Raw genomic sequence first — 21,181 nt, forward strand, 5'->3', positions numbered from 1 at the left:
ACATGCTCCCTTCAGCTTCCTGTCTAGTTCTTCTCCCCACCTCTGAGGCTTTGAACACTGTGCCAGATTTTCTGGAAGCCACAGGTACCCAGCCTCAGGGCGCCTGTCAGACGTTGCTCAGCTAAAAGCTCCCAGGGAAGACCATGCAAGATGCAAGACATCCTCTTAAGTGGAACTCCAGAAACCAAGATCCCTGCTCCACCCGCAAGGTACCTGGAAGACTTGCTGTTGTGTGCTGGGATGCCAGCTGGCACACCCGACTGCGGGTTAAGCTGGCATGCCTTGGATGCTTGGGGGATTGCTAGCAGAAAGCAGGGTATCAGGCACAAGGCCTTTGAACCTGGGTCAACAACTCCATGGGGGAAGGAGAGAGCAGAGAGAGGTCAACAGCCTCAGCACACAGACGTGAGGAGTCGGGGGTAGGAGGATGGGGGGACAACACACAGGAGCCCAGAAATGCCTATGCTGCTCGCCCTCCTAACACACATTTCCTACAAAGCTGGTCATGAATCTATCAGTCATTAGTGAAGCTGGGGAGCCTGCAGTTCACACTTTCTTGGGGTATGTTTGAAGTTTTTCACAATAAAAGTTTACTACATGGAAACTAGAGAGAGGTCTCAGCAGCTAAGAGCCCTTGCTGCTCTTGTAGAGGACCTGTGTTCTCAGCACTCACATGGCAATACACAGCCACCCCTAACTCCAGGTCCGTGGAATCCAAAACCCTCTTCTGGCCTCTGTAGGCACAAGGTATGCATGTGGTGCCCAGACATCTTACAGGCAAAGCCCTCATACACATAAAGAAAAAGTAAGTAAATCTTTAAAAGTTGACTACAGAACTCATTGTCAGCATAGGGCTGGGAGGATGGTCCAGTGGTTAGGAATGTGTACTGCTCTTCTAGTTCAGTTCCCAGAACCCACACATTGGTGGGTCACAACCACCAGTAACTCCAGCTCCAGAGGACCTGGCACTTCTGTCTTCACACACACACACACACACACACACACACACACACACACACACACACACACCTCTACACATAGTTAAAATAAAATTCATTAGCATAAAAAAACTAACTTCACAGTAGAGGAATGTGAGGGCTGTGTATTCCTAACGACGTGGTCAAGCAGCAGACACGGTAACTGTGAGACAAGTCCTCTAAGGGCACTGGGCTGGGCAGCCATCTCTCCAGGATACTGACACACGGGGAACCAGAGAACCCACTGGAAGCATCACTATTCTTGTCCATGAATTTCCTCCCAGTGTTGATGAGGCATCATGAGCCACTTGGGACTAGTTAAATGGCTCTCTCTCTCTCTCTCTCTCTCTCTCTCTCTACCGCGCGCGCGTGCGCGCGTGTGTGTGTGTGTGTGTGTGTGTGTGTGTGTGAGAGTGTGTGTGTGTGTGTGTGTGTGTGTGTGTGTGTGTGTGTGAGTGAGAAGCAGACTGCCTGTAAGACATCCATGTGTAAAGCCTCCCACAGGCATCCCCTGGGAAGATACATGTCAGCAAGAAGTGACAACGCTAACCCTCAAGGAAGCATTCCATCACAAGATCCTGAAGGAGAACAAGATAGGCAAGACTGTAGCCCCAATCCTGCCATCTGGGGCTGCTGCACAGAGTACCATGCCTTTGTCTTCACTGTCCCCTCTCCCTGGAATGCCCCCACCCCCCCTGCCCCATTCTATCCTCTTGAGAAGAGCCTAGAAGGTTGGCTTTTTTGTTTTTGTTTTTTAATATTCTATCATCTGCAAAACATTCAGCAACTGCCCAGGACAAACACAGCCAATCCATTCTTTTTCATTTCATTAGGTCTGAGCAAAAGCAGCCCCAGAGGGTTCCCCTGCGTTCTTTCTCCTGGTCTGTAAGGCACGGGTTGTCTGTAGGGAGTAGTAACTAGTTCCCGAAGTCAGCTAACCTACAACTGTGTTCTGTCTATGTGAGGCAATGATGACAGAAGTCAGGAGGGCAAATCCAGAGTGTTTCTTTCTCCACCTTGCCTGTGCTCCCCGCTGTGAATCCACCTCCTGGGGGACAGAAAAGCTCATGGGCTCCATAAACACCAGCTGCCTCCTGCATCCCTCAGAGAAAGCGTGAGACTGCTGGCCCTGCAATCCCTGGGCTGTCTCATTGCCCAGCTTCCAGCTTCACAACACTCCCATCATGGAGATGGCTAATTCCCAGGACCTCCTGCTTTTGGTGAATCCTAAATATTGAAATGACCACCCTGGCAGTCACAATGTCCCTCCTTGTTTCCCCAACAGCCTGGGGCCATCTTCGATGAAGTCCCAAGGTCTCTGGGCTTTGGATGGGCGGGGCACCATCTTATTCCTCATTCCTTGTCTTGCTTCCAAAAGGGGCATCTTAAGCTTACAGCTAACATTTTCCAGAAGTCCAAAAACTGTCAAGTTAAATAAGCAGGCATTTCATCACCTATAAAAGCTAAGCAGGAAGGCCACAAGACAAGAGCACCTTTACAAGCACGTTTAAGGAGTAGCAGGTTTAAGAAGTATTTATCTATTAAGAATGCACTCCCTAAAAATTAAAGCAACTGTCCGAACTATAAGGCGAGCACCTGGATTCATTTTAGAAACATCAACAACAACCCCATTTGCTTTGTTCTTAGCATCTATGAGGACTGTCACCAGCCCCCAGTGTCAGGTAGTCAGAAATATAAGAGTGGGGGGGGGGGTAAGTACAAAGGCCCCAGAACCAGGCTGCCAAACCCTGGTCCCACCAAAACCAGCTTAATAATAAATAGCCTTGGCCAAGGAACATCTCCACATTAGTTTCTCAGTTTCCAAAGCTACAAGTGTCCCCCAGTATTGAACCAGGTCCAATCCAAACAGAACACATGTTTTTCTCTGCATCCTACACCAAGGGTCCCACACTCAGAGGCCAGCAGAGTCTAAATGCAGGTTGGTCTGTCATCTGCCCTTCTTAAGACAACCCCTTGGAAAGGCCTTTTAGAACTCAGGAGCCAAGCCACTTGCCTATTGGCCAAACGCAGGTGTCTGAAGCAAACTCCCAATACAACTCTCCACACACTGAGGAGAAAGGCAAGCTCCTAAGAGGTAGACTCTTCCAAATGGCAAGAGGCCAAGAAGCCAATTCTCTCTGGGCCAGCAGAGCTGAGGAGAAAGGAGAACCAAAGAGACGGGGTCACAGAGAGATACCCGACACCTACAGTGAAAGCCCGAAGTGGGAAAGAGGAATCTGACGGTGGAAGGGCAGGAAAGGTGAAGTGAGGACATGAGGCGCCATCACTGAACCCCTCAGAAGTCTCAAGAACCCAGGGGACAAAGCTCCCTGGGTTGGGCTGCCTCCAGGTCCCCAAGGGAGGGGAAAGTATGAAAATGAGCAAGAGGCAAATTCACAACCACCAGGAAAAGGAAGCGAAGTCCCACAGACAGTCCAAGAGCTTTCCTAAGTCAAGTCCTCTCCCAACAAACCCTGAGAGGTGAGATGGCCCAGAATCAGAACAGCCCGGGAATGGGCAGCACCCCCAGGGCTCAGAACTGCCAGGCAGAGCACCAACATAGTTAAACTCAAGTTCAGATAAACAACAAATCATTTCTAAGCGTACAGTACATTCCACGCAACATTCTAGGTACACTAGAAACTATTTCTTTTTAACTATATAGGGCTATGCATTCTATTTCATTTGTAACCTTTCTCAGTTTCCAGGCTTCTTTCTCCCCATTATCTTCTATCTCCCTCAAAAAACAATTAAAACCCAAAAGAGGACTTATTGACAGTGTTGAACTACCAGAAGCAGCTGAGTGGCAGCATAAAACCAGACGCATGAACCAAAGGTACTGGAAGCCACAGAGGACTTGGAGGCCGGGGGGAGAGTGCCTTGTACCCACAGCACTCACAGCCACCCAGCAGGTACCAGTGACTCGGCACCCCAAAGCTCAAGGCCAAGAACAAACCAAGGGAGGGACTGTGGTGACTAGCACTCATCTCCCTTAGTTCAGTGGGAGGGCATTCAGAGAAGACTGATGAAGTCCTTGCTGCATCCCTACCTCGCTGGTGACTACACAGCAAGAGGTAAAGGCATTCCTCGCTGCCAGCTTTGCAGCCGGTGAAAGCAGAGTTCTTGAACAAGAAAGGGTGTATTTCTTGTCCTCTCACTGTCCCCAAAGTTCAAGTGTCCTTGTGAGAAGCACACTCCTCAACCTTCCTAAGTCCCCAGGACACTAAAACTACAGCTTGGGAGGAGACTGAGACAACAGAGAGCTGAAAAAGAGGGCACATGAGAGTCCTCTGAAAAACACAGCAAAGTTGTGACTACCAGCCCTGCCCCTGGCTCACACTCCTGGGCTAGCTGTCCATGTCTGCATTCTTCATCCGTGTCTGCATTCTTCAAGCTACCTGCCAGGACTCAAGCCCCATCCAAGCCAGCATCATTGCAAAGATTTACATTTCAGTTTCTGTTTTTCAAACCTGCTGTTAAGCACAAGTTGCACTAGGGTGTTGCCCATCAAAGTTCACCTTCTGGAGCCTAGAGCAGAGTCAAAGGCCACACATCAGAAAAGCTGATCAGGACAGCCCTGTCTTCGCATAGTTCTCAAGTCAGGGAAGGGTTGGAAGGTATATGTTGGGCTTTATTTTCCAGGAAGGATGGAAAGAGCTCTTCAACCCTGGGGGTGGGAAGGGATGGGATGCATCAGGAAGCAGGCTTGCCTCTATGTAACAGCAGAGCCCCATAGGCTTAGTGCAAGCCTGGCTTACCACACCTCTAGACACTGGCCAAGTTCCCAGGCATCCCATCCCCTGGTGCCAGAGGAGCCTAAGAAACTGAGCTGAGGTGAGGCTCTCCCTAGCCTGAGGTCTGCAGCACCCAGGTATGGGCTCAAGCTCTTCCCTCAGCTTTCAAAACATCATTGGAGGATCAGCTAGATTGGGTTTTTTTTTAAATGTACTCTAGGCAACTGCAGAGAGCTGAGATAATCTCTAAAACCCACACTAGGGGACAGGGTAGGGGGACATATAGAGGTCATCAGAATCTACAAGGCAGAAACTAAAAATGATACCTGATAGGTACTCATGGACCACAATATTCTCCAGCAGTTGAATACTAGTAACTGAAAGACCCGCTCGAAATGCCCCTGAGCCCCCTGCCCCGAAGCTGCCGGGGCCTCCCAAGCCTTCACCCCGGCAGGGCTCGCGCCCCCGGCCCGCCCCGCCTGGCACCGCGCCTCGGGGCTGGGGCCGAGCAACGAGCACCAGGTGGGCAGGCCCGAGAACGAGCACCAGGTAGGCTGGCCCGAGAACGAGCACCAGCAACGAGCACCAGGTGGGCCGGCACGAGAACGAACACCAAGAGAGCCGGCCTGGAGCCCTGCCCCTGAGCCCCGCCCGATGAGAAACACTCCGTCCCAAGGTCTCCGCCCCCAAGGTCAGCCATCTGGACGCGGAGGGAGGGGGAATTGAGTCTGTTGTACCAGACACCAGACCTTGAGAATATGCTGATCTGGAATGGCTCTGTGTCTCATTTGAACCATCCAATGGAAATGATTCTGTATTTCGCCTCATTTGAAAGACTCTATGTTTCACCTCATTTGAATAACTCTGTACTTTGCCTCATTTGAATAACCCTGTATAGCGCCTCATATACATTGACCAATGGGAATAGCTCTGTACAATGCCTCATTAGAATTATCCAATAGAATCCCTGCTCCTAGCTTGCGCCTTTTTCCCTATATAAGGACCCCTTTCCCTTGGCTCGGGGCGCTTAGCCACACAGAAGCTAAGTCGCCCCGGGTACCCGCGTCTCCAATAAAGCCTCTTGCTTTTGCATCCAAGTTCGTGGCCTCGCTGATTCCTGGGTGCGGGTCTCCTTCTACGAAAGTACCTCTTCGGGGGTCTTTCATAACTAAACTAGGAGGATTCAAAGAAACTAAATGCACAAAATACTTGGTATAATCCCAATGATGTGAGTCTGAATATAAAGCAAATGTGCGCTGAGAGGCACCAGAAAGACCTCTGGGGGACCCAATGGAGAGAACATTGAAGATCTCAGGATGCTGCCTTGGCTATCCTGAGCCAAGCAGAGACAGCCACTGCGGTTTCCTTTCTGAATTCACTACACCATTCAATCCATCTGTGGGAAGTTTGTGCACTGCAAAGTAATTATGTCCCACTCCCCCCCACCCCAAGAGTTTGCACAGCACAAACTGTATTGAATAGCTGTGTTAAGTTCATAGTAAACAGAACTAGTTCTTCACAATAGCAGGGTCTTCCCATGCAGGGCATCATGCAAGGTCCAGTCCCACTACGTGCTGCAATCTCTGAGGTGTCAAAACGCCCCTTATACCTATGACCAGAAAGAGGTGCTGTATTGTGAGAAGTGATGACAATATGCAGCCATGATGAAGAATATGATAGATTGCAATAAAACACCTAATCTTCAAACAGAAAACAAACAAATGTGTGCCACAAGCAGCCAAGGTGAGTGTCTAAAAGGCAGGATGGGTTACCTGACTCCTCCCTCCCCACCTCTCTTCAAGAACCAGGGCAGAGTACAAACCAGATGTGCCCACCCGCTCCCTACTCTCCTCCCAAGATCCTTTTGTTCCCTAGACATTTGGGTTTTGCCTGAGTGTGAAATCAATCCCTCTTCCTCTAGGTTAAATCCAGTCTCTCCTTCATGTCTTGGCTAAAAACTGGCCTCCTTCTAGAATAGTGGTTCTCCACCTGTGGGTTGCATATCAGATATTTACATTATGATTCTTAATCACTGTTAGGAAGCACAGCATGAGGAACTGATGACAGGATCACAACCTTAGGAAGGTTGAGAACCACTGTGCTAGAACAAACCCTCTGACTGCAGACCTCTCTCTCATCTCAAGCCAAGCCAGCCACCCACCTCTCCTCAGTGACACAAAAAGGCTAAGTTTCCTGACATGCAGCAGGTGCTCAATATATTTGTTGGGGGGGGGGTCTCCTTGTGCTATGCTAACCAGGCTAGTTTTAAGCACAGATTGTAACGTAAGCAAAGCATTAGAAACTGACTCCGGCCTGGGGTGTGAACAAATGACATGGAATAACTTGTGGTGAACCCCGATGTAGTGCTGCACGGTGAGCCAGTCAGAAAGGCAGCAGGACAAGCCCCAGACAGTGCAGACACCCTCTCTGCTGTGGATGCTTTCCCCAGACAGAGTCTGCTGTCCTGGCAACGCTCCCCTAAGCCCAGCATCCTGGGAAATCTTCTATGGATAGGGCGGTCCTGATGACCTTAATGAATGAACTAAATATATGGAAACCAAAAGCAAATGCCTACAACTAGATCAAGACCAAACCGTCTAAATTAATACACCACCCTCCCACCGGCTGTTACAGTGAGCTTTAGGTTTGAAGCCCAGACTCAAGTTCAAAAGATGGCCTCACCTGAAAATCATGAGGCACACCCCTTGCCCCACCCCAGATAATGAAACCTCAGCACACCTGTTGGGTTCACAGCAAACATGAGAGGTACTGATCCGTAGGAGCACAGTGAGGAGTCAATGAGTCGATGTGGTACCTGAGAGAAGGCTCAAGGGTAAAGGTGTTTACTGCCAAGCCTGCCCACCTGAGTTCCATCTCTGAGTCCTACCTGGTGGGAGGAAAGTACAGACTCCCTCAAGTTGTCCTCAGAATTCTACATTCTACATGCCCATCAGGGAACACACACAGAGACACCGACACACAGAGACATAAATATGAAATGGAAATGAGAAGATGAGAGCAAAATCCTCCCCTTGGTATCTCTCTCATCACAGTGACAAACAAAAGACTTGCAAGAGGCTGGAGAAGAGGCTCAGTAGTTAAGAGCATTGGGCTGCTCTTCCACAGGCCCTGGTTCAGTTCCCAACATCCATGTGGCAGCTCACAACCTTCTGTAACTCCAGGTCCAGGGTACGTAACACCCTTAACTCTGTGAGAACTGCACACACATACATACATGCAGGCAAACAGTCACATACATTAAAAGAAAAGAAAAGAAAAAAGACTTCGAAGTGGGAAAATATTGCCAGGAATTCCATAAGGCTTTCTTTGTTCCTTCAAGTAATAGTTTACTCAAAATTCAGTTCAGAAAAATGAAATGTTTTCCATTTTAATATTAGTGAATTTACATTTTAAAAAGGCTAATGATCTGTAACAAGCAAGTCCCTTCTCTCTTTAGGCGCCCATACAAACTAGGGCATCAGTGCCGCCAAGTACAGGGCCAGGGCACTGTGCATAACTGTCACATGGTCAAGAAAAACCAGAAAGCAGGTAATAAAAACTTATGTTGGAGCAAGAGATCAACGACACCTGAGCTACATCAACTCTAACTTCACTTCCTGGACATTAACAGCTAACTGCTTTAGTAGATCAGGGTTTGTCTTTTAAAAAAGAAGGAACTCGAACAGAGGTGGCCAGTGGATAAAGAAGTTGGCCTCAGACATAAGGACCTAAATTGAGGGATTATAGTCCACCATCTGAGGAAGTCGGGGAGAAACTCAAAGCAGGAACCTGGAGGCAGGAGCTGATACAGAAGCCATGGAGGGATGGTGCTTACTGCCTTTGCTCCTCATGGCTTTCTCAGCCTGCTTTCTTATAGAACCCAGGACCTTCTGCCCAGGGGTGACACTGCTCACAGTGAGTTCTGCATTCTCCCTTAATCAAGAAAATATGCCACCCACATGCTTGCCCACAGGCCAATTGGGTGGGGCCATTGCCTCAAGTTCCCTCTTCATAAATGACTCTAGCTTGTATCAAGCTGACATGAAACTTGCCAGCACAGCAGCATCCACATAAAACACGAGGCCCAGCAGCTAGCACTTGCATGGAATCCCAGCACTGGGTAGGCAGAGGCAAGAGGAGCCCTGGCGGCTAGCATCAGTCTAGCCAACCGGTGAGTTCCAGGTTCTGTGAAACCCTGTCTCAAGAAAGTAGAGAGCAACACATTGGAGGACACCCAATGTCCACCTCTGCCCCCTCATACATACTCTCTCTCTCTCTCTCTCTCTTTCTCTCCCTCTCTCTCTCTCTCTCTCTCTCCCTCCCTCTCTCTCTCCCTCCCTCCCTCTCTCTCTCTCCCCCATACAGAAACATACACACAAGTAAATAAATATGGAGTCGAGTCATGCACATCACTCAATGGGAGAGTCCTCGCCCAGTATGCAGAAGACATGGTTTCCACCCGGCACACCACAGACAAATAACATGAATAAATAAATACAATGATTATTAAAAGAGATCACAAGGGAGAGAAAGTGGGGACACTAAGAGTTCTGGATGTGATTAGTGGTGACACTACACAATAGTCTGAATGCACCCGAGGCCCTGAATCTTCCATTGCAATGAAAAGGTTACTGGCCTCGCCTCCAGGTGCCTGACAGTTTCCTATGATGAACTCCTTGTGCTCAAGGTTCAGAGGTGTCTAAGAGTTCATGTTCCTTCCAGAAGACACAGGCCTTCACAGTAGTACCCGGGGTTGAAAGTGGCAGGTGGCCACCCACCTGCTTTATGAGCTCTCTGGCAACAAACACACTAAAAGCTTGTAGCCAATTGTTTATATTCAATCTCATCACCTCAACCCTCTGGAGCCACTAAGTGACTGTCGGTGTGTGGGCTCTGAATGGGTAAGGTTCATCAAGTGAAGAACCCCCTTCCTCACAAAACAACTCTCAGCAGAATCGGTTTTGCTTTTTTGTTTTGTTTTGTTTTTTGGTGTTTCTGGATAACTGAACAAACACAATAATTTCACAGGCTAAGGAATTACTTCTACACGGAACACCCATCTTTTAGCCCCACCTCATTTAATCTCTCAAGGCCCATTCTGAAAAAGATTCCGTACCAACAACACATGGAACATTCCACACACAGGCAACTAGGTTTCTAAGCTGAAGAACGCCCATAATCCAAGGTCCACATGCTTTCACTTCCTCTTTCCTTCTTTGGGAAGCCCTTATGAATGATGACCTATGTCTGTGAGGACACCCCACCTCCACTCCCCAGGAGCATGGCCTCATTTGATTCCCCAGTGCCCTAAGATGCCCTGGTGGGTATTAAGCAGATCATACTGGAGGCACACCTGGCCTCCTCCGGGGCTAGATTGATCTGAAACAGATGTGTGGAAGATTAGCCCCATCCATCAGCATTGGGCTTTTAACTGGCTGGGATTCAAACCTGCCCAGAAAAATCCTCTCGATGATTAACTTTACCTTACGTTCATTGTCTTTTGCTTTCCCAGTTTTGGGTTAAAAATCTTTTGACAGTCTGGTTTCCCCCCTACAAAGCATTCTATGAAAGGAAGGTGGGAGAGAACCACCGAGGGCTGTCTGCTATGCTGCCAGACGCAAATCACAAAACTTAAATATCAGTGATATTTCCTTTCCATCACCACCACATAAAAAGGAAAATTAAAAATAAACAAAAGGCAGTAAGCCACGTCAACACAGATAAACTGAGCGACAGCTCTTGACATCTCCCCGCTTACAAGAGAAACTACAGGGGAATGGAGCACTGAGGAGCTTTGACACCTCGCTTTCCTTGTAGATACTTATCAAGATAGATGAACTTTATTTAGGAAAGCCAAAGGGAGAAGGGCCCTGGTTCAGAAACCCTGAAGGTGCATGTACTGACTTCTTTCTTCCTTGCAAGGGGTACTGGGGAGCAGACCCTCTAGGCTGGAGGTCAAGCCACAATTCCCTCTGCACTCAACTGCCTGCAGTACCCAGCCAGGGCCAAGATGGAGAAAGTCAGGTGTGGTCCTGGGTGAGCATCAGAGGAGTCCCCAAAGTCCCTCTGGATATTTTTTAGTACCTGGCCCACAGAAGGTCAGGTATAATCACCAGGGACCAGCTCCTGTCACTTTAAAGCTATACTTACTAGATGTCATCTTGTGCCTTTATGGGGAAATAGAGGTAAAGGATGGGGTGGGGGGGGGGCATGACAATACGTGAGAAACAAGGTCCAAGCATATGACATACCTGGATGGAAATGTCCTTAGGAAAACCACCAACTTATACAGTGAACATACACTAATTAAACAAATTTTTAAATAAAACACACTCCACACTGGATCCAGAGACATGGAAAGAGCAGTGATTCTAAACGACCAGCAGTCATATTGCAGAGTCTGCACCCTGATTTTTCATTATTCTTATCCCTTATCCCTCAGAGTTAAAGCGGTATTTGCAACTCATTGACATGGGTGTGGGGAAAAGCCTCACACTATATCAGAAAACCAGAAACCAGAAACACACACACACACACAATCTGTGGAAGGCAAAACAAATCTGTAAGCTCCCATTCCAAGGTCCTGGCCATTACAAGTGTTTTCTAGCGCATCTCTTCCTGTCAGGAACACTGAACCTGTGAGCATTTACTCTGCTAGCTTTGACAATAATTCAATATACCTTAAAGCAACTGGCACTGTGATTGAGGAGAAAATGCAATGCCTCCCCACTGAGGAAAATATTATGCCGAAGGACAAGAAACATGGCTCACTCAGCCTTGCTGCATATTAAACACAGGCATTAGTTAGCACTGCCAGGTGTAAATGCTGTTACATCCGCAAGGCATGATTTCAGGCAGAACAAAGCATGCAGTAGGCAACTCCAGTGTGCATGGACTCCTCACCTCCACTCAGAGCATCATTGCCAATGGACAGCTCTGGACTCAAATTCTCACACCCTTCTTCAAGTCAAGTCCCAGGTCCCCTGATTCTATACAGTCTAGCCACCCTATGATGGCCATGGGTGTTCCCTAGAGGCAGTGTAGGGGGTTAGAAGCCATAGGGACCATCTGGAATGATGTGTCTCCATCAACACCACCAAAACAGCAAATGTGAACATGAGCACTTCCAACAGTCTTGCTTCTGTCCCAGGCCTTCCTTGGAAACTCAATCTGAAGACACTTTGTCCCCTTGCAAGTGAAATGTAGCAGCAACATTCAGGTATGTGCTACAAGGTAGCCTACAAGGTAGAAGCCAGGGCTTAGGGCACACTGGCTGCAGTGAGTCCCCACAATATACAGTGTATCCACTATTCTATTTGGCAAACCATGAAGATGTGGTTTGCTGGGATGGCAGAAGTGCCTATGAACATAAAGTGCAGGTGACAAAACCTGAACCCCAGAAAGTCAACCTAAACAGAGCCTCTCCCCCAACCCCCACCCCACCCCCCAGCCAACTCACACCAACCCTAGTGTGTCTCCTGGATGCCAGATGTGTAGAAAAATGGACAAAGACGTCTGACTCTACAGGAAGACCCACCTCTCCTGAAGATGATGGGGGTGCTGACAGGTGAGTTCTGAGACTGCCCGATTATGGCTCATCAAGCATCACTGCCAGGGCACACTGGGTGTGGAGATAGCAGAAGCTACTAGAATTCACTCTGGAGAAGTGAGGGTAGAGTGGAGAAGAGCAAAATACACCAGGGGTATAGCCAGATGGGGCTGGGACCTCAGTTCAGGCTTGTGTGGGCTCAGAAAATGCACATTGGCCAGCAGATCAGGAGAACCAGTATGGCTGGGAAGCGAGTAGGGTCAGTCACACAGCCTGGGCAATCAACAGAAAGCTGACCTGGACTGAGAGAGAACAAATGTAAAGTTCAAGCAGCATTGCTGCTTGCTTAAGACTGGTTTCTGGTTTCCCTAGTCTTGAACACAGCAGTCCCCATGAACCTGACCAGTCCCACTTCTAGCAAACAGACAACAAGAGGACTACAAAAGAATGTGGTAACCTCCTTCAGGTTTGGGGTGTTTTGTATGAGACACCCAGAAGACAGAAGACACTCTCACAGCCGTAAACAGACAGATAAATACAAACTTTCAATGCAGAATATGCAAGGACAGCCTCTTTAAGAGCAGTGTACAGACAGACCCAACACTGAGCTCCCATCTCCCTCAAAACTGTTTTAAGTGGATGTCTTCTTAAGAACCTAAAATACGTTTTGTTTTTCTAGAAAAGGGAGGAAAGACACTCCTCCTTTTTCCAGGGACAAAACTGATCGGCCTGCCAAAATTAAGTCTTAAAAATGGAAACCTGCTACATGAGACTCCACAGGAAATAAAATATTCGCAAATATATCATGAACTATATATAGGGTGTCCTTCACTGGATAAGTACACCATTGTTGGTGGACAGGCCATCAGGAGTTTCTTCTACACATGGCATTCGGCCACTGTTTTAGGCTACCACTTCCAATCGCTTTTGTATTGTACTTGAGAGATGGCTCCAAGGTTATGACCACTAGCTGCTCTCCAGAAGACCTTAATTCAGTTCCCAGAACCTACATGGCAGTTCTCATCCACCTCTCCATTCCAGTTCCAAAGGACCCAACTCCCTCTTCTGGCTGCTGAGGGTACTGCAAGAATGTGGTACACATACATGCATACAGGCAAATACATAAAAATCTTTAAATTTTTTTTTTATTTCTGTACTATAAAGGATTTGTTCTACAGTCAGAAAGACCCTTAAATTCTAGTAATTCATTACAGACCTTCATTTCCAAACTAAACACACCGAGTGTCTGGGCCTATCAAGAAAAGACATACACACCTGTGTAGCAGACAGCAGAGCACTGCTCACACATGGGAACACCAGCAGCTGGCTGAGAACTCCGAAACCCCAGAGTGGCCATCTGTGACTGTCCTTCCACACCTTTGCAGGGACCAATCACCCTGGACCACCCTCAGGCTCTGAGACCACATTCTCCCAGGGTTTACCAGACTGATCTGGACTAGCAATAAACACCATTCAGAGGAGTGACTAAGGATTTGGTTTGTGTTTATTTTCCCACTCCAAAAGAGAGAGAGAGAGAAATTGTCATCTATAATCAGTAGCTTGGCTCCACTGCTGATTTAACAGGGAAAATTGGATAATCACTCAAAACACTCCAGGCGCCCTCTAAGCCCCAGCTAAATTACACTGAAGACTCGCTCTGCCCCCTGCCCCCATAGGATGCACAGTCCTAGAGAAGAGGCCTGAAACAGGTCATTCTCCCCACAGGCCATGGCAACTTCTTGCTACAGGGATGCCGAGGACTTGTGGAAATGAGCCACCTACACCAGAAGAGACAGGGGAGCCCAATGGCTAGAGCTTCTATCTGCCTTGAACCTGACTGTGGAAAAAGAGGTTCAGCTGTGAAGCGCTGCCAGGAGCCTGTGAAAAAGAACAAAATCCCAAAGCGGCAGGACTGGCATTTGGCGAGGAGGGGAAGAGCACCCCAAACTTCACTTAACGCTGGTGGGGATGAAAACACTTCCAGGCACTTTGGAACACAGTTTGGCAATTACTTACAAAAGTAAACATGCAGTTACCACATAACCCAGCAACCCTAATCCTGGGTATTTACCCAAATTGGGCTGAAATCTTGTCTAGACAAATGGATGTGAATGTTTAAGGCATATTTATTCACAACTGCCAGGACTTGCAAGCAACTAAAATGTCCTTCAGTAGATAGAGATAAATGGTTACAGCCAAGCACTAAAAAGAAACAAGCCATAAAAGTCAATATTGCAGAGGGGCTGGGGAGAGAGGTCACCTGCTCTACAGTCGCGAGGGTTAGGTTCCGATTCCCTTAACCCAAGTAAAGTCCACGAATGCTGGCTGGGCCTCGAAACCACCTCTTAGGAGGGGGAGCAGAGGGGCCCCTAAGTAAGCTGGCTAACTAGACTAATCTAATCTGCAGGCTGTGGATGCAAGCGAGAAAGACCTGGCCTCAACATATGAGAGAGAGATGAATTAAGAAAGACAATGTCAGACCTCCATACACACACACACACACACACACACACCAAGAGCATGGAGGATCCTTCAGTTCATTCCTCCAAGTTGACAGAACCCAACCTGTTTTCACACATAACATATAACATCCTGGGAAAGGCAAATCTACAGTTAAGGCTTCAGTAGTTTCCAAGGAGGAAGAAAAAAAGGACAGAATTACTACGATGGCAGAATTCTCCTTATACTTCCAGTGAGTGATGTCTTTGCATATTTATCCAAGCCCATACAATATACAACTCCCAGTGAGCCGTGATGTAAACCATACAGGTGGGACACGGGACCTGCAACTCTAACAAACTCACCACTCTGGCATTCTTGGTGGTGGTGGTGGAGGAGGCTGTGTCTACAAGGTGTAGCAAGCAAGAGGAAGAAATGACTTGATGCTGATTTTTGCTGAGAACTTAAACCAACTCTAAAAAACTAAACCTAATTTTTCCGAGGGAACTCCTCTAAGGAAAAGTTAAGTTCAACACATCTTCCTGAAGGTGTCCAAGCACAGCCTTCGCCACCTTTAGCGTTGATGAACATGGAAGTTCATGTTATAATTAGAAGAACTAATGAGAGCCGGAAGCAAGAAAGGGGATGATGGTACTGATTTTCCAGTTAAATTAACTACAATTGTGGCAAACAGCAGAGGCCTCCTTTAACTACCTCAGCCTTGTCAGAGCCTTCCCAATCGGGTTGATTAGGAAATACACACAGCTTGAGGCTGGTATAAACTCTACAGGTGTCGTTCTGCTCTGCATCTATAAACCAATGGAGAGGTTGGACCCCACCCCATGCCCAGTCTTCACCTCAGATCAAAAGGGGTTGCTGCACAAGATTATTAGCTCCTAACACCTACCAAGAATGAGGGACTCAGGTAGAGCACGTGCACTTTAATCTCCCTGAATACATTAGTGATTTAAGAAAAACAAAACAAAAACAAAACAAAACAAAACAAAAAAAAAAAAACAAGACCTGCCCCACCTTTGCAAACTGGTCAGCATGAACAATTTAAGAGCATTACTGGCTAGGACTACAAAACACTTATACAAGGCTCTGACTGTGTGTTAGCTGTAGTTGAGAGTGATGTTAAGAAACAAAGCTGCCACCTTACCCACAGTTGCAAGTATTGAGGAGGCTTCTGGGCTTGCACACCAGAAAGAAACATGTTTGTCCCTGCAAGGCCACTGTGTCTGTGTACAAGTGACAGACCTACTTATAGGTTAACAGGTCAAACAGATAACCCTTTCATAGTGTCTCCTGCCTCTAAACAGTCCAACCTGCAGGAAAGAGGCCAGAGGTACCCTCTCCTGTAAGTTCTGTTCTTTTTCAAGGCTCAGGGTCTGAAAAGACTAATGTTCTCTTTTACAACGTATTTAAAAATGGTTTTCATTTACATCCAATCTTAAACAACCTCCACCGATGTACTCTGCTCCAACTCAATTCTGCCAAGTCCCCTCTTAGGCAAGGAAAACTGGAGGCTTGCAAACCAACTCCACAAATCGCTCTCCTTTCCTATCAAAAGGCCGAACCAATAACTTGCAGCCTGGAGAGGCATGCTTATGGGTCCAGTTCCACTGAACGGGGCTGGATGAGAGCAAGCAAGATGCCTTTCTGCAAAACCAACTGCTATTTAGGTTGCAAATCACACTGCCTCTTTGGTGGAAACCTGCTATCTACACAAACCAAGAAAGGCCATGTAAAAGCCAGGCACAGGGAACACACACACTTCACTTTTTTTTTTTTTTTTTTTTTTTTTTTGCACAAAGGCAGCTTAAATTTGTCCCGTTTTCGTTTCCAGGATGTGATCCTTGACCCATCACCAAATTTCTTTTCTCCATTGGAAGGTTTTGTCTAATCAGCTGTGTGCAAGCGGCTCTGGCAATTTATCCTCCTTGATTTCTTGACATTTTCTTCCGTGCTGCTGGCTGGGAAACTGTTTTGATCTGAATAGGGTTGTCTGTGGGGGATTCTGCATGTTAATGACGTGGAGTTGGCAAGGATGGGAGGTGAGAGCACAACGCGTACTTTTTCTAGTTACGTTTCGCCTCATCACCGCTACGGGGGCCTTTCCACTCTGCTACACCAGGAGGCTGATCTCAGACTAATCTTACCCTCTTCCAGGGAGCCTCGAGGGGCCAGGTAGAAACAGAACAGATGGCCTATGTTCCCGTCAAGTACCTAGACTCACAGGCAAGTACTCCTAAGCACTCCACCACCAATGAAGGAGACGCACGTACATCCTTGCTCAGCCAGGCAGTCCCAGCGGCCACCCTCCATCCTGGCTTCAGCTCCAACCCCGTCCCAGCCAGTGCCAGACGCTACACCCCCCTCTACTCTGTACCCGCCCACCCTCCCAGTCCAAAAGGACAGGGATTCCGAACGAGGGACTGGTGTAGCCCCAGTGCCCGCCCTTCCCTCTCCATCCTGGCCAGAAAACTCCACTTCCCGGATTCCGAGCCACTCTCTCCCTCCCCCTGCGCCGGCGATCCAGCAAAGCGCCGTCCTCCTGCCAACTGGGTGCCCAGCCCAGCGACACACCCCGCCTCCCCCACCAGCCCCCAAACAGACCCCCCAGCTACGTCCACTCATGAGCACTCGTGGGGGAGGGCGTCCCCGGATTCGGAGCGTTCAGACACCACAGGACCCAGGGAGTCCCACCCCGCCCCCCAAGCCACGCCGCCAGCCTCCAGCTCAGCCTCTGAGGGGCCTCCACCCCGGGCGAAGAGGAGACGTGGGGGGGTGTCTTCGCCAGGCACCTCCAACACCCCAAGGGAGGGAGGGCACGCGCGGACCCCGGGGCCGACTCCCTGTGCCCGCAGGCCCGCAGCCCCTCGCGGGGGCGCGCCCTCGGGGGTCCTCCCGGTCGGCGGGGCGCACTCACGATGGTCACGCTGGCTTTGCGCAGGTCGCGGTTCTCCTCCTGCAGCGCCTTGCACTTGAGTTTGTAGGTCTCCAGCTCGATCTTGAGCACCTTGTTCTCCTGCTGCAGCGAGGCCAGGCGGTTGGTGAGCTCCTCCAGGCGGAACGGCGAGATGACAATGCCCCCCGACTTCCCGCCGCCGCCCCCGCCGCTGCCGCCCGAGGTCGCCGAGCAGGACGACTGCATGGCTGCCGGGCCGCCGCCCGCCGCGTCGGTATCACTCTCGCTCGCGCTGTCCGCCATGGCGGGGCGAGCCGGGGCGCGGAGGAGCCGGGGAGCCGGGCGCGGAGGACCGGGCGCGCGGCGAGTGGGCGGGGCCGGGCGCGCGGCGGGGAGCAGGGAGCTGAGAGCGCGGCGCGGGCGGCAGGCGCAGACGCGCGCGGCGGCGGGGAGAAAGAGAGGGCGCTTCCCGCGGCCGCGCGAGCTGCACCGCCAGGGAACAGAGACCCCGCCCGGACTCGGGCAGTACTGCAGCGCCGAGGCCTGGCGCGCTCCGCGGGGGACGTCCCCGCAGCCCCAGCCCCACCCCAGCCCGGCGCGCGGCGGCGGCGGCGGCGGCGGCGGTGATCAGCTTGCACACACACGCTCACACGCTCGGGTCCGCGCCGCCTTCCCGCGCACGTGCTCCCGCCCCGGGCCCCTGCGTCCCAGGCCCCAGCCCACGGCCGCGCCGCCTCTTCCGGAGAAAGGCGGACTCCATGGCCGCGCCAGCCCTGCAGGTGCCGGGACACGTGGGAGGGGCAGCCGGGCTCCTCGGTCCACCCCACCCTCCCAGCCCCGCCGAGCTGTAGCCTGGCACCTTCGTTCGGCGCCGGCGCGCGTGGACCTCTCTGGCTGCTTCTTGCGGAGGATCGCTTGGAGCTAGGAACAGAAAGTTCCCCTGCAGTGACCCCCCCCGGGGGGGGAGGGAGGGAGGGCACGACACGACGGCAGCCACAGGTTAGCCTTGCTTGGGAAAGAATCTTGCAGAGAAAACAAGCCCCCTTCGTCCAGTTGTTTAAACCAAGCGCAGCCCCCTCCACCCTTTGCATCTTGCAAACTCTGTCTGCACGGGACACAAAATAGGATTACGACTGGAAGATTGGTCTAGTCAAGAAACCGGATTTTGTTTTTCTGGTTTGTTTTTTGTTTTTTGTTTTTTGTTTTTTTTCAGAGGGGTTGAAACACACTTCAAGTGCCAATTTTCCAAAGCAACTGCAGGCACAATGCTAAACAAATAGCCACGATTAAGTGAGGGAACTGTATAACCATTATTACCACTCACCGACTCCTACAAAACTCCAGGAGGTAAAAATAAAACCGTAATTACTACCATAGAGAGCCAGCCTCAAACAATCAGAAGCTCAAATACTGTTAGGCCCGTCCCTCCTAGAAGGGCTTGCAGGAAACTCGCCTGGCAGGTGAAAGGGGTCTAAACACTTCACCACCCCGCTGATACAAAACAGCTTTCACTTATGGGTAAAAATTGGAAAGTGAAACTGACCAGACGGGTTTTATTATCCAAGTTTAGTCAACGGAAGAACAAACTCATGGAAACAAAAAAAAACGCAAAAAGGGGGCGGGGTGGGGTGGGTAAAAAGTGTTTCCTAGCTGTCAACTGCTCCTAGGAGTTTTATAAAGCATTTAGTATGACTTAAGAAACCGCTTTCCTGGTTGCTAATCCCACTCCCCTTGTCCTTTACGCCTACATTTGACCTGGACTCACCTTCGAATAAACTCAACCTGCCAAGGGAGGAACCTTGACCTCATCTTTACCAAGATGGCTGCTTCTAGTCAACTCAGAAATGCCGTCTGCAGTGAGCTCCCCAAACTTCCCCTAGACATTCTTCAGTTTAGAGCTAGGGGACTTCTGAAAACGCCGTCGGTGAAGCAGAATTTAACAATAACACCGCCAATCTAAATAAGCCTATGCCCAGGGAACCACTTTGTCACTTAAGTTTACTTGGCTCTTTGACTTTGCCATGTTGGGTCTGGGACTGGAGACACCCAGCTCCTTCCCTTACGGGAAGCTTCTGGAAAACCGACTCAGGGTGAGATGGATGGGGGGTAAGGAGAACACTGCCGGGGACTGGGATTTAACTACATTCTTTCCGCTTTATTCAGTGCGGGGCAGTCTGGGGTGGGCGTGGCTTCCAGACTTAACAAGTTTTCTATTGTTCTTTTCCCACCCCACCTCCAGACTGCCACTTTTAGAGGGCTTACAGCCTCGGGAACATTCCTTCCAGGCAGGGTAAGGGGGCAAGTTAGCTCTCTGGTGTTTATCACTAAAACTAACAGCCTTGGGAAAGCGACCTGCAGGCTTCCAGTCGGCAGAGGGGTGGAGTTAGAAGTGCCTGGTTTTCTTAAAGGGCCCATGTCTGTATAAACTTGAGAATGTCTTGGTCTTCCTTAGGATTTGGGGGACTGCATTTTTTTTTTTTTTTACATAGTATTTGTAGTTACTGATCGGTTTTGGAAGATGTTAGAAAAAAGTTCATCTGCTGGTACAGATGGGAATAAGTTGGAGGACCCCCCACCCACTCCGTCCATTTTTTTATTGTTACTGCAGAACAGAAGCGTGTCTAATTTTCTACATCTTGTAGAAGTGATTCTCCTCATAAACGGACGATTTGTCACGACACTGGTTCGGTAATAGTATTACAATGAAAACACCAGCTACAAAATAGATGGGATCTTTATAGAACTCCTCAGCTTTCCAGTGGAAATGAATCAGAGTTAGCCTGAGTTCCCCGGAGATGGAAGAGGCACATTTAAATTAGCACCTCAATTGCAAAAATAATGAAATCAGTTTCACCCTGACTGTAAGTGATAAGATATGTGGACGAAGGAAAGGGGTGCCTTGCAGTTTAGGGGCAGGTGGCGGCGACATTAAAATTATTATCAAATACCTTTTCTTTTTTTCATTTTGATTTGCTGGATACCCTTAAAACTTTAATGTTCTCAGTGCCGCCATAAAAACAGTGGCCTAGTCATAGGAAATTTTAGTGGACTAATTGTAATGACCATATAGATGTCACTGGTTTCGTCAATATCAGATCCATATAACATCACTCAAACCCTGAATGACTTGGTGGATTCAGGGGTCCCACTACTGGCGTTTTAAACAGACTTAGAGTGAACCAAATGTGGACTGGCTAGCTGTAGAAAACGCTCCCATGGGACAATCAATTTCAAAAAGGTAGTTCACACTGTTTAGAACCTGTCTGCCCCTGGGCCTTGAAGGGGGATCTGAACATTGGCCATGCCAATTGAGGCTAAATAGTTTTTGTTGGAGTGAGCTACAGTGTGCATTTTAAGATGTTTGTTTTCTTAATCCGCACACCTCTGCTCTGCTTGCTAGATGCCTGTAGTGTGCCAACCAGAAATGTCTTCAGACACTGCCAGGATTGCCGCCCACCACACCCACACCCACCACAGAAACAGCTGCTCTGCTAGTGATGTAGAAGAAACTCTAGACTTGATGTTATGGACTTACTGCTAGACTTGCTTGGGAGGCATTAAGTTACACAGT

The 21,181-nt window shown here is 49.2% G+C and overlaps 1 protein-coding gene across 1 annotated transcript in view; it reads right to left on the reverse strand.

Moving 5' to 3' along the window:
• Positions 1-18,022, reverse strand: part of Ccdc6 (coiled-coil domain containing 6) — a 98,552-nt gene extending 80,530 nt beyond the window's left edge. Inside the window, exon 1 of the mRNA XM_027395104.2 lies at positions 17,632-18,022. Within this exon, the coding sequence (XP_027250905.1) occupies positions 17,632-17,913 (282 nt within the window). The 5' untranslated portion in view covers positions 17,914-18,022. The remainder of the gene's footprint in view (positions 1-17,631) is intronic.
• Between the last annotated feature and the right edge of the window lie 3,159 nt (positions 18,023-21,181).

The sequence above is a fragment of the Cricetulus griseus genome (genome assembly GCF_003668045.3).
Source record: "Cricetulus griseus strain 17A/GY chromosome 1 unlocalized genomic scaffold, alternate assembly CriGri-PICRH-1.0 chr1_0, whole genome shotgun sequence".
In the NCBI taxonomy this organism is placed as follows: domain Eukaryota; kingdom Metazoa; phylum Chordata; class Mammalia; order Rodentia; family Cricetidae; genus Cricetulus; species Cricetulus griseus.